The sequence below is a fragment of the Chelon labrosus genome (genome assembly GCF_963514085.1).
Source record: "Chelon labrosus genome assembly, chromosome: 8".
Taxonomy (NCBI): Eukaryota; Metazoa; Chordata; class Actinopteri; order Mugiliformes; family Mugilidae; genus Chelon; species Chelon labrosus.
The window spans coordinates 7,730,407-7,743,888 of NC_140358.1; the positions used below are offsets into that span (position 1 = coordinate 7,730,407).

General features: G+C 40.3%; 1 protein-coding gene across 4 annotated transcripts in view; it reads left to right on the forward strand.

Moving 5' to 3' along the window:
• The first annotated feature begins 2,225 nt into the window (after positions 1 to 2,225).
• Positions 2,226 to 13,482, forward strand: part of diaph2 (diaphanous-related formin 2) — a 421,882-nt gene continuing 410,625 nt past the window's right edge. For all 4 annotated transcript variants that reach the window (XM_084549618.1, XM_084549616.1, XM_084549619.1 and 1 more), the window contains exons 1-2: positions 2,226 to 2,338; positions 2,780 to 3,151. In XM_084549618.1, the coding sequence (XP_084405744.1) occupies positions 3,068 to 3,151 (84 nt within the window). In that variant the 5' untranslated portion in view covers positions 2,226 to 2,338; positions 2,780 to 3,067. The remainder of the gene's footprint in view (positions 2,339 to 2,779; positions 3,152 to 13,482) is intronic.

The window sequence follows — 13,482 nt, forward strand, 5'->3', positions numbered from 1 at the left end:
GAAGCCGGAGTACCCAGAGAGAACCCACGCAGACACAGGGAGAACATGCAAACTCCACACAGAAAGTCCCATTCGGCCCATGAATTCGAACCCGGGACCTTCTCGCTGTGAGGCACCAGTGCTAACCACCTTGCCACTGTGCTGCCCCAGTTGGCATACAACTACAGATTATTCAGTCAACTGTAAGTATATTTTTTTGTATCTGTGATTGAGAATATAGAAAAACTATGATAAAAGACAACAAGGGGAACTTATTTTTCCCAAACTGTACATCGCAGTTGCATGTCCAATAACGAACATAGAAACACAAGTTAAAGCACCGCAGTGACATATACTACATGAGACACAACATACCATATGAAATGATGGTTTACCATGACATTTGAGAAATACAGCATGACATAACATGATGAGAAAATTGTGGTTCCTCAGTAGTTTATGCTGTTTAGTGCTACTTTTGCTGCAAATTGCTTGCTTTGTTCAACCAAAGCAAAAGATATTAAGTTTACTGCAAAATAAATCCAATCAAATATTTTACATTTTAAAAAATTACCATCAATAACACAATAACAGACAACATAAGTGTGCACGTGAGTGCACACTTATGTTGTCTGGTTTTCTGTCTCCCTGTCTGGCAACCCTTCACAGAACAAATGGTTACAGAAAATGAATGAATGAATGAAAATTACTTGAATGCCTTTTCAAACATATTGAGCACAATTCTAGTATCTGGACTGGAAGTATGAAGGTATTACGATCATCCCGATTTCCCGTTAACTTACTGAAGCACTGCTTCTATCTGGCGGTAACAAACCCAATACTAACGCTTCCAAAGCTCACATATTAAGCAGATGCGACCCCAATCACTTTCAGTGAACCAACAACTTTTTTAATCATCACGCATGCAAGCACACACACATGGTGGCAATTACACAGATCAGCCACAATATTAAAACCACTGACAGAAAAAGTAAATGAAGTTGACCATCTTGTTACAATACAATGTTCTGCTGGACCTGGCATTCATGTGGATGTTACTTCGACATGTACCACCCACCTAGACCAGACCAGTCACCCCCACCCCATAGCAATGACACTCCTTGACAACAGCTGTCCCCAGCAGGATGCAGCCTGACACAGGCACACACACAAAAACGCTTTAGGAACAACTCAAAAAACATGAAGAACAGCACAAGGCGTTGACCTGGCCTCCAAATTCACTAGATCCCAAACTGATCAAGTATCTGTGGAATGCAGTGGAACTAGTCTGGTCCACAGAGGCCCCTCCCTTCAACCCATAGGAACCAAAGGCCCCAACTAACAACATTCTATTGCCAGACAACACAGGACACCCTCAGAAGACCCATGTCTATTCTCTGTTCTCTGATGAGTCGGGAATTGTTTTGGCGGCACGAGAATATTAGGAAGGTGGTCTTAATGTTATGCCTGATTGGTGTACAAGATAAAACTAAATTATATTACGTAAAATTCAAATGTAAAGAGATCAAATCTCAAAATTGCAGGGGAAAAAGTCGCTTCTAGTCATCTCATAAGAATGACTTTTTTATACTGTTGCTGGATAACTTTCTGTCGAAACCAACCAGTCATTTAATCATTTATTTTTTGCGGTGGATTTTAAACTTTGTTGTCCTCTAAATGACCCTCTTGCATATGCAGAAAGATATAATTATTTATATTCCTTATGTAAACTCACACATAAAAGGCATAGCCATGTGATACAGTCTGATATGTACCCGGGTAATGACACCAGCTGTTATTTTCACATGCAGACGCTATAAAGGTGTGTGCTTGTGTCATGATTACACACAAACACGGTAGGGTGTGTTTTATTGACACTGATTCCCGCCCTGCCTCCTATCCGCGCCCGGTCTTCCAAAGGCTACTTTAGTCACAGATTTCTTGTTAAAACTGACTGCATCCCATCCGCCTGCTGTGAGATCTGACTGACCCTCTACGTCACAAGTCTCCTCCCTTTCGACGCCACGCCGACCTTACGACTGTCAGACGGTTTGACCAATAACCGCAGGAATCCCCTTCCCTTACGCGTCTCGTTGACCAATCAGAACATAGGTGGGCGGGATTATCGTGGGCCTGGTTCTTCAAGTTTGGTTGCAAAGGTAAGCCTTGGATGGGATTTTTTTTGACTTTTCTTTCACATTATATTTATTATACCACACTATTGTCTGTAAAAATACTTTAGTATGTACTGGCGAGTTATTGTGTCCGATGAAATAAGCAGTGTTCGCCGGGTAAGGGCCAACTGCTAGCTTGGCTCAGGGGACAGCTCTGCAAAGTATTCCAAGCAGAGAGAACAACGGTGATTTTCTAATAATACAACTGTTTAATTATTATGAGTAATGGCTTTATTGTCAGGGGTATAGCGGCTTTGTCAGTGCACAGTGAAAACTGTGAGGGCTCAACAGAGGATACCGGAACATGTTTATTGGTTATCAACCCGGTATTAATAAGTTACACGGTTTTAAGTTTTCATTGTGACAGTTTTAGCCTGTTTCCAAAAAACAGGGCTGTGTCTGTGTAAGTGTAATAACGCGCTGCCTTTATTATTATATCTAAGTCTGACACGTTTGTTTACATGTGGTTTACCATTCACGGTATATACTATCTCGGCTGAAATGTGTCTGCACTCTGCATACAAACAAGGGAAACACGTGTGACGGGATTCATTTGTGTAACTCAACACCCAGGACGTTTTGATAGACAAATTAATTGTTGCTTGTGTTTGTTGCGGTGCTTCCAGGGAGCCTTTCCCGGCCGTGTGAACTGACCTAGTGCCTAGCCGAGGAGCCACCAGGGCGTATATCCTACCACACCTTCTCCTTCGAGCGGTCCCTTTCGACCGTTGGATGCTACTCGTCAACTATTTGGAACAACTTGATCTTATCCTCCACCTCTAAAACGGAATGGATTTTGATAACACTTAACCTGGATGGTTTGCTGCCTTGAGTGTTGCGAGAAGCCTGCTTGCTGGAGTTTGACAACTTTTGTGGAGTTTGCGCTTCTAGAAGGGAACTAACTAAAAGCCAAAATGGATCAAGCCAGCGGCGGGGAGGACCCGAATAAGCCCTCCAAAAAGAAGTCGGGCGAAGATGAGGGTAAAAACAAAAAGCTGGTATGTATTCGTCTCACTGGTCTTGCATGGACAGTAGTGGGCTTCCACATCCTGTAATCCCACAGGAAAGGGTTAATTCACAGTCCGCTGAGAAAGTTTCACCACTCCTCAGTTGCACTGAGTTTCACTACCTTATGTTTTTTGCTTTCAATCGGTATGTTCTGATATAAAGTCAAACTAAGTGGAAACACGACTCCAGTACAGTTAGCAAGCAGCATGCTTTCAATACAGAACATCTCTGCACAAACACATATTGACGTGTTGTTATTACTATTTAATGTAGCCTAATACAGAACAGCTAATAGCAGTTCGAGATGAGCAAAAGAGATACTGTTTCGCTGAGTGCTTCATTTTGCAAAGCACTCAGTGGATCATGCGATTATTCCCGTCAATACATCTCCTGAAAGTTTTTTTGTTTTGTTTAAAGAGCATTCTTGTTGTGACAGCTGGGCTTTTTCTATCCATGTTTTTGTTCATACACCAAGAAGTTGTTACTGGATGACTCAGAGCATGATGTCCATGTGGCACGTGGTGGTTTTATTGAACTCCACAAGTGTGTGTGAGTGATAAAACGTATCCTTAGTCAAGCTGAGGGCAGTTTCTATGAGATAAAAACTGAAAGTACATCAAACATTTGGTCCATTTATAGTCTTTGCTGTGGCTTGGACTAGTCCAGTAGTTTACATAGAGGGAGGAGCGTGCTTATTTAGAAAGCAGGCAATCCTGCATCATTGGATCTCTGGCGTCATTAAGCTGCTCCTGCATGCCATTCAGTGCCTGGAAGTTAGATCACTGATGGAGGTGGAGGGTTTGTCTTGGATTTAGTCTCCATCCATCAATTCTAATCAGTCAGCACACGCTTTGCTCAGATATTATGGCAATTAATGTCAATAAGAGTATCCAAAACCTACAGATGGCTCATTTGGTAAACTGCAGCCACAGTCTCGCATTCACTGTCCTGAGAGGAATATAAGACTGTAAATCTAAACTAGTGTGTAAGTGCATGTCACCACTGACACTCTGTCAGCAGCTGTAGAAACATGTGGTTGAAAGTAATTTTCCATGACCAAAAAGAAAGACTCTGGCTGCTGTTGATCGTCGTTTGTGCTTTGCAATATTTGTCAACGTGGAAAGCTTGGCTGCCGGTGAGCTTTCTGCATGACGTCGTCTCTCAGTTGCTAATAATCGACTCTTAGTTGCTTTACATTGTGCCCCATAGGTGGGGTTAGTCGTTGGTCTAGTTGCAGAAGTTAGTAAACTAGGAACTGAAAATGCTGTTTATCTGGGCAATTTTTGCTTTGGTAGGAAGTTACTCAACCAAACTGGGCCAGCTGCAAACTACAGGCATGACTTTATAACTGTCTTGATGACTTCATTAACACATCTGTTATTTACTTAGGGTGTGACAGTTGTTGCTTTGATATTAATACTAAAACTCAGACATAGCAAGGCAAACAATGTTTCTGTGTGTTTACAGCAAAGCTAAGGTATGGGAAAGTGCAGCCATGATAACTTCCAGACAGGAAATCCCAGAGTGAGCTGAAATGACATGCTCTCCCAGAGCTACCAAAGGGTGTTGCTTTGAGAAATCCAGCTTGCAGCCTGCACGTCATGAACGTTCTGCCTCCCAAGTTTCAAATGCTTGCAAGAGCGCCCAGATGACATCAGCGCTCGGCGAGATCTCTGTTTTTTTGTTTCTTAAAGTGGTCCCACGGCCAGGCATGTACCCTGTTGCTCAATTCTCCAAGCAGAGGAGTCAGAAGCAAAGGAAGGAGAGGCCTGGACTGCGGCTGTTGCACAAATCTCAACACAGCTCTGAGTTTGGAGGGGGAAGTCATTATTCATTCTTGGGTGGAGCCTTGATTCCTCCTCTTTTGTTTATTCCCTCTTTTAAGCTTCCTAAATATGCTCTGTAGGCCTAAGTTTGTTTTTAGGTGTGTAAATAAGTTGAAATGTGCAAGCGTGATGGTATGTGCATATTTCAGTCAACAAAAACGTACTTTTTTAAAATACTCTTTTCAGAGGTTTATTTGATTATCATCTTGTGATGACATCTCGTTGTTGACAGCACACTGTTTTCACCTTATATGGGGCTACAGGTTTACATACTTTGCATGCAGTGTTGGCTGTGTGAATGCCGTCCATGCTAAAGTGTGGGTAAATATTTGTCATGAGCAGCACTAGCGTAGAGGTTGTCACTTTGCTTTGGCACTCAGAGCTCCTAAAAAGTACTGTACCATTTGTTCGGCTAATAAGGAAAGAGGCAGACACTGGCACAATTCAGTGTAGGCAAAGTCAAATCAGCCTTTAGAGGAGAAACACTGAAAGCTGTGTGTTTGTTTAACAAGTCACTGGGCAGGATTACATCACACCAACACCATTTGGGCTATGAGCCCAGGATGTAGATACTCAGCACAGCCAAGGACATTAGAATAACACTACAGTGTTCCGAGGTGAACATAACTCAAAACTTTCAGTGGTTTGTAGCACTTCTTTGTTTTGATGTCCTTGTCTTGATGTTGCACAAGTGTGACGTTCCACAGAACAAGATGATGGAATGAGTTCTTTAAAAATAATTCAGAGTAGCTGGTTTGACAGAAAGGAAAAAAATATTACCCCTCTACATACTAGAGTAAGGGATGATCTCACTTTGCGGTACTACATCCATAAAATAACAATGGGATGGAACTAGCTTGTTTTCAATCAACAATCTCCATGTATAGTATGTGCTATGTTGAGTTTTTTATACTGAAGTGTAGTGTTGTTAGCTTTTATATCTATTTGTTATGTGAACCATAGTAATTTACTCACTTATTCCCCTAGTTGTTGTGTGAAGGACTGCACAGTGGAAAGGTGGTTAGCACCGATGCCTCACAGCAAGAAGGTCCCGGGTTCGAATCTGTGTGGAGTTTGCATGTTCTCCCTGTGTCTGCGTGGGTTCTCTCTGGGTACTCCGGCTTCCTCCCACCATCTAAAGACATGCTTGTTAGGGTAATTGGTGATTCTAAATTGGCCGTAGGTGTGCATGTGGTTGTCTGTCTGTGTTAACCCTGCAATAGCCTGGCGACCTGGGATAGGCTCCAGCCCCCCCGCGGCCCTTCACAGGAACAAGCTACAGAGAGTTACAGAAGATAAATGAATGAATGTTGTGTGAATTCATTCACCATGAAATTTGAATAAATAAATTCTGCATCATATCCCTGCTTTTGGTGAATGTACACCCTTTAAATACGTATGAGCCCTGCAATAGAATGGCGACTTGTCCAGGGTGTACCCTGCCTCTCACTCAATGACAGCTCCAGCCCCCCCCCCCCGTGACCCTCCAGAGGACAAGCGGTTACAGAAAATGAATGAATGAATAAATACTTATCTATGTTCAAGGTGAGTATGTAATGACAAGCAGTTATGTCATATACAGTGTTTATGAACTTTGCTGTGGTCAGGCAGTAGTTATGCAAAAGAATGATTGCCGAGCAGTGGATGAGCCTTGGAAGAGATTTTCCTTTTGAAGAACAGAGCATACAAGGCTTTAGGTGCACTTAAGTAGCGATTGTAAAACTTTCATTTCAGTTGAACAACCAAAAATATTTTGTCAGAAGTAATAAAAGATGATTAACATTGTTAAGAGGGTTGGGTAGATGATTTCATCTTGCAATTTGATTACTCAGTTACTCATAGTTTGTATATGCTTATTACAGGTCTTTTTTCTGCTTTCTGTTATCTATAACAAACAGTTAAAGGTGGATACAGTGTTGCTCTGCTGCCTTTATCTTAGCAGTTAAACTTTTGCATTGTGAGCCTGCCATATTGTTTTATTGGTAATATGTTAGCTGAGCTAGCTAAGTTAACAAACTGGAATCAGAAAGGTTAATTCATTGTATTCAGAATAATGTTCTATATGAGTAGTGCTTATGCTTTGTTATAATAAGATGTAATGATGGTAGACATGTTGTTCTTTCATAGATAATGGACAATTATCTGCGAAAGTCACTTTAGATAATAAAAAATAAGATCATTTTACAATTGATTTAAATGTGTGAGTATAGAAACAAGTAATTTTGTTGGCTTTAGACAAAAAACTTTGTCAAATAAAGGAAGAATATTAATCCAGTGTACTGAAGCTAAGCACACAGGTAGCATTCATGTGAGTTCTTGCATATGTGGAGTCTAGATAATGTGAGTGGAAAAACTTGCCCGACAAGCTGGACAATGTAGATGTCAGTGTTCAACTTAGATAGGGAATAGCATATGCAGAAGGTAAAAAAACAAGAATAGGAACAACAGTGCATGCTGAAAGACATTTCTATTGAGTGCAACTTGTTGATTGTAATGTGAGAAACGGTGTGACAAAAGAGAACTTAAAAAACACCCGAATGGCCATTGTAAATAGTGTGAAAAGTTAACCATAGAACATATAAAAAACTTGACAGAATTAATGCTAGATCGTTTCTATTGGGGTAGAAGCTGCATGATGATACTGTGAAGTTGATGTTTGTGGCCAGCAGAGGTGGAAAGAGTACTAAAAATTTGTACTCAAGTACAAGTACCATTACATTGCTTAAATTATACTCAATTCCAAGTAAAAGTACTGGTCTTAAAAAAATACTTAAGTAAAAGTAAAAAGTACTCTTCTCAAAAACTACTCAGAGTATTAATTACTTTTCAACCAGACGTTTTATTACATCGATAGCAGGCAGATCATTTTCACTGTTCACTTGAACTTCTGTCTCCATTTTGGCTTTTTTCCCTCCAAATCTTCATTCAATTAAGCACTCTCTGGCTGTGTACTGCCGCAGCTGCGGAGTTGTCCTTTCCTTACGTCATCACGTTAATCAATTGGCGCGGTCGCGGATTGGGGGAGTACTCAGTAGCGACTTTTAATTCTAAAAGTAGCGGAGTAGATTACATGCTGCAAATTGTACTCAAGTATGAGTAAAATTACACACTTTAAAAAAATACTCAGAAAAGTATAAGTACCCAAAAAATCTACTTAATTACAGTAACGTGAGTATTTGTAATTCGTTACTTCCACCCCTGGTGGCCAGTATTAGCAAGCCCAAAAATGACAGATGAAAGTATACTGTGCAGCTTGTAACTTGCGAGCCACTAGTGCAGGCCAGGAGCAGCTAATCATTGTTATCACAGGTCATCTACAATAGCTCTGTTTTGAGCGAGCTGCAGTCTCAGAAGACTGTTGATTGACTCTTGAAATACAGTGACTTTGGGGCAAATGAGCAGGACGTATCTACAGATAACAGCAGCAAGCTAGTATGCACAGTATTGACAGATTGTTGTTTCCAACGGTTGACATTTATAGCACACTGTTCAGTGGTTATGTGTGTGGGTGATGTTCTTTTGCTGGCCATTTCTATGAACCATTTGTGATGGCTAACATCATGCTAACCTCATTGTGTAAACTCATGGCTTCGGCATTGAAAAAACTGACCACTCCTGGTGTTAATTCGGTATTCCCAGTAAATAGTGGTGGCATCAATACAAGAACTGGATACAAATTAAACAGAACAAAGCTTGGCATGGTCTACTCTAAACATTGGAGCATATGCATCACTTTACATCTGTATTTGGCAGTGCTTACACTTTTGTAGTTAAATCTTGTTAATTAAATTGGGACATGTAATCTAGTCGTTGAAGTAATTAAGCCTACAGTAATGAGTGGACATTTCAGCACTATTTAAGCAGTAGTCTCTTGAATAAAATAGCCTGGACATAGGTTCAATGTTTTGTCATTGACATGCCAAGGATCTTTTTTTCCTGTACTTGACAATATAAGTTTTACTAAATATATACACTGATGAGGCATAACATTATGACCATTGACATAACATTCAGTCAAAATAACACTGACCGTCTTGTGACGATACAATGTTCTGCTGCGAAACTTCTGAACCTGGCACTCATGTGGATGTTACTTAGACATGTACCACCCACCTACACCAGACCAGGCACCCCCACCCCATAGCAATGACACTCCTTGAGTGCAGTCATCCCCAGCAGGATGCAGCCTGACGCACACACACACACACATAAACTGTTTAGGAACAACTCAAAAAACATGAAGAACAGCACAAGGTGTTGACCTGGCCTCCAAATTCACTAGATCCCACACTGATCAAGTATCTGTGGGTTGATCTACTGAGGCCCCTCCCTTCAACCCATAGGACCGAAGGCCTCAGAAGGCCCATGTTGGTTCTCTATTCCCTAATGAGTCAGAACTGTTTTGGAGGCACAGGGGAGACCTACACAATATTAGGAAGGTGGTCATAATCGTAATGCCTGATCACTCTACACTCAGTTCTGGTACATATTAGGCTACACAAACTAAAATTATTTTGTTGGAATCAATGTACAGCTTAGCAATGGGTAACCTTCATGCTTTTGACAGTTTTGACAATTTCACATTGTGAATCATATTTAATGGCTTGCTGTGCTGCTGCTAGTGGAGGCTGTGGCATTTGAAACTTTTGAGCGCTTTGATACATGAGCTTTCGGGAAACCTCAGGGATCATTTTGGGTCATGTTAGCTTGCGGTTAGTACAAGTTGTCGCCTTGTCGCACACTTGAAGCTGTATTCTATCTCCTGTTTGGTCAGTCTGGCAAGTTTTCATCACATAGTTGCACCTATGTTTTTTTTTCTCTCTGTGTGGTACATGTATCTTTTCCCCTTTTACATTATGTGTTAAGGAATAAATATAACCGCAATTGTTTTAGGGAGAAACAGTGTGAGAAACGGCAGGAAACAGACCACATGTGAGCGTTTTTAAAAATATTCAGGAAGTTGGAGACAGGAAGCAGTGAAGAATGCTTTAGTCACACAGTGGAAGAAACCAACAGATTTGCTTCTCTAATGTCACTGTCTAAGATGAGCCTTATTCATGTATTTCAGCAGGCTAGATATAGCACTTGAGAACGGGAAGCTTGTTTGGCTGCCTCAGTTACACATAAAGGCATGTTTGAGACATAACGTCTGCATGAGTGCATTCATGGCTTTTTCATGTAACAATGTGTGAATCATACTTGGAAGCTGGTCATGATGCATGAGTGGAGGATGTGGTTTAAATGAGCTACTGTGGCGTCTTACGTAAGCCAGGATGAGGGGTTATCCCCGCTCTGTCACTTGAATTATACAAAATGATTACAGTGGTTACATTCCCTCTTGCTCGACCTGCTGATAAGAGAAGATGCATATGTCACACTCATCAATGTGCTTTAATTTACAGTTTGTAAGTGTAAGTTTGACAGCTGTCTCAACATCTTTGTAATCTGTAACGTAAGCAGCAAATATGAGACAGATTGTGACATTTGCTGTGAATTATAGTGCAAATTACTGTCACAGATACATACTGTATAACTGCTGTGAGAGATACAGGTACAGCTGGATATTTTTTGGGCTCTGGGACTATTCTTTTTAAGCATTTAGCTGCCTTTCCCTGCTCTTATGTACAGTATGATTAGCCACTGCTAAGCCAACAGCCTGCAGATAACAATAAGGTCATGGATTCACATGTTTTTGCATGTCAGCAATTAAAAAACAATAGCATGTTCAGCTGTTGTGATCGCTGCTTAAGAACAATCAGAATGATAACTGTGACACTATGAAGTTCCTGTAGCACATGCAATGCAATCTTTACTGAAAGAGATTCTTTTCAGGAGTCTGTAAAATACCAATGATCCTGTGCTGTCATGAAAAATTTAGGAAACTCTCAGTTCTTTCTTACCATCCTCAGCTTTTGTGATTGCTGCATATCTTGCCAACCCTCAAGGATGGAGTACTGGAAATTTGCTTTCAACAGAGACAGAGATAACCTGAGGGCAATGTTGTGCTGGGCTTCAGTCACATGGTCAGGCCATCCAGTGTGGGGCTTTTCAAACTACCAGCTTTTGTGTGCTTCCCCTTTACATCAGTTGCTGTTTTAGGAAGCTGTAAACAGTACCAGCACTTTCCTGAAACTATAAGGCTACCATACTTGTGTCCTTTTAAAGGCACTTCAGCTCTTGCTCTTGGAAAAATTTAGTGCATTCTGTATTATTTATTTTCTTTTATTTTCAAATTAATTGCATGCTCTGAGTTGTTTATGGAACGTCTCTGAATAGAACAAGTATCTCAGGTTGAGATTGTGGGAACCCTGCTCATGCCTTTTTCTGTTTAGATGGATCGTAAATTAGTTTGCTGTGATGACAAGTCTGCATCATGCTGCTTGTGTGCAATAGATCTTTCTGTAATAGGACAAAGGTCCATATCCTTCAGGTCTTGTGGTCCTTCGTTTCAAAATTCCCAACTTTACACCAATAATGAACATGTTTACAGCCTGGTACATAAAAACACTGAGGCAGAAGTAAAGCAACACTGCCAAGATGGCCACGGCTGGAGCCACCCACACTGAGCTTCAAAACAACTCTTCAGGAAAACAGTGAGTCGGTGGTTTACCCCCGTCTGTGATGACTAAATTATGTACATATGTATTTGGAAATAGATGTTATCACTTTGGGTAAAACTGGCGGACGTCATTTGTGTCTCTAATTTTCAAGTGACTGTATGAGTGGGAAAAAAAACCCTTTGAATCTGACATTTTATATACCCTCGTAAGTCTGATAGACATCCGCTTTGTGGTATTGAAACGGCGTTGGTCCTCGTGAAAGGACCGTATGTGTTTAGCTTAGGAATTTAACACTTTAGACCTTAATAGATCTGCAACTTGATAAAGCTTTTGTTTTTACTGAATTCTTTCAGCAGTTTTTGGATTATCGGTGGGTTACAATGTAAGGATTCTATATTTTTATCCAAACAGCAGTCAGCCAAATATATCCAGTTTGCAAATCCTCAATAATGTTAATAGACATTAATTCAATATGAATAGTCATCATTTAGGTCATTTACACTACCGTTCATATTTGTTCTCAACTGAGCAAAGTTGAGGACAAATTGTCTCATCAACGACCTCAAATCTGTTAAACTGACAGATGCTTGTGGCCCTGTCATAGGTTAAACTCTGCAAAGTTATTCAGAGAACTCAGTGCAGCTGTGTTGGTACACATGTCAGAGTCGGGGTGAAGAAAACATCTACCTAAGCTGAAAGAAAAATGTGACTGAAAGCTGTAGAACAGATGTTTTTTTTGTCATTTAAAGATTTATTGCCATGTGTAAACACGCAAAGGGAGCAGTTGTATTTACTGGTACCTGTTTGGAAAGTATTTAAAATGGAATTTCAGTCTTAGTTACATGAAATGCCAGGTGTAGATTGATCTTAGTATGTATTGTGATATCCCTCCTCTCTTTGAAAATGATGTTCTCAGTGCAAACAAAATTTAATATATCACATTAAGGAGAACAGAACATGCTTTCATGAATCTCTTGTAGCAGTGTCGGCTGTGTTGTGCATCTCTTGCCTTACAAAGACTGCCATTGTGCCATTGAGAAGACTCTGTAATAAGATTCATTTAGGCAAATCAGTTTGTTACTGTGTGTAATTCAGTTACATGGCTGGTATTTGGTGCTGGCTGATGCCACACCCTCATAACTGACCATGCTATTCCAGTTAAATCCTGTGAGATCATACAAACGCAAACAATGTCATTTTAGTGTTAATGACAATGACAAGCAATCATCACTCACTCATGTATTTTCACAGTAGAACTTTGGTGGAGCTTTGTTTTTTTAAAGTGTAAAAACGTGATTTTCTTATCTTATTAGCTTATCCAATGAATACATCTAGATAAAGGATTAATAATTAAAACATTGTCAAAATCTGTAGTCTGTCACATGCACATATCGCACCTCTAACCATGGTTGCACACTAATTTGTAGTAAGAGCTCTAGTGCACCCTATTGATATGCTGAGGAGCAACAGTATAAATTTAGAGGCCCAGAACGTTGAGGCCCAGAACCTGAATTATTTTTTTCTAATCTGCCATCTGATAATGAGCACAAACGTGTATCTGTGCCCATCTGTGTCTCATCTGAATTATCCAGACCACTGTACAACGCTGACGTACCACTTTCTGAATCTTTGTCAGAATTTAGGTCATCGCTGATTGAAGCTACACAAGTTCCTGTGTAAGCAGGTTCATGTTCTTTTTTGCAGATTGTGCATAAACACTGTTTCATTTCTCACTTAAATCAATTTGATTATGTTGTAAAAGCACAGTATATTACATATTAAATCATTAGTATCCACATTGTTTCACCGACAGATTGCATGCTTATCATTACATAGCTACAGCAGCAAATTGATATTATACTTTCCTTTCTGGTGAAGAAACCTTAGTCATTCATATTGCTAGGTACTCTTATTCCTTTTATTGTTGTTATGCAG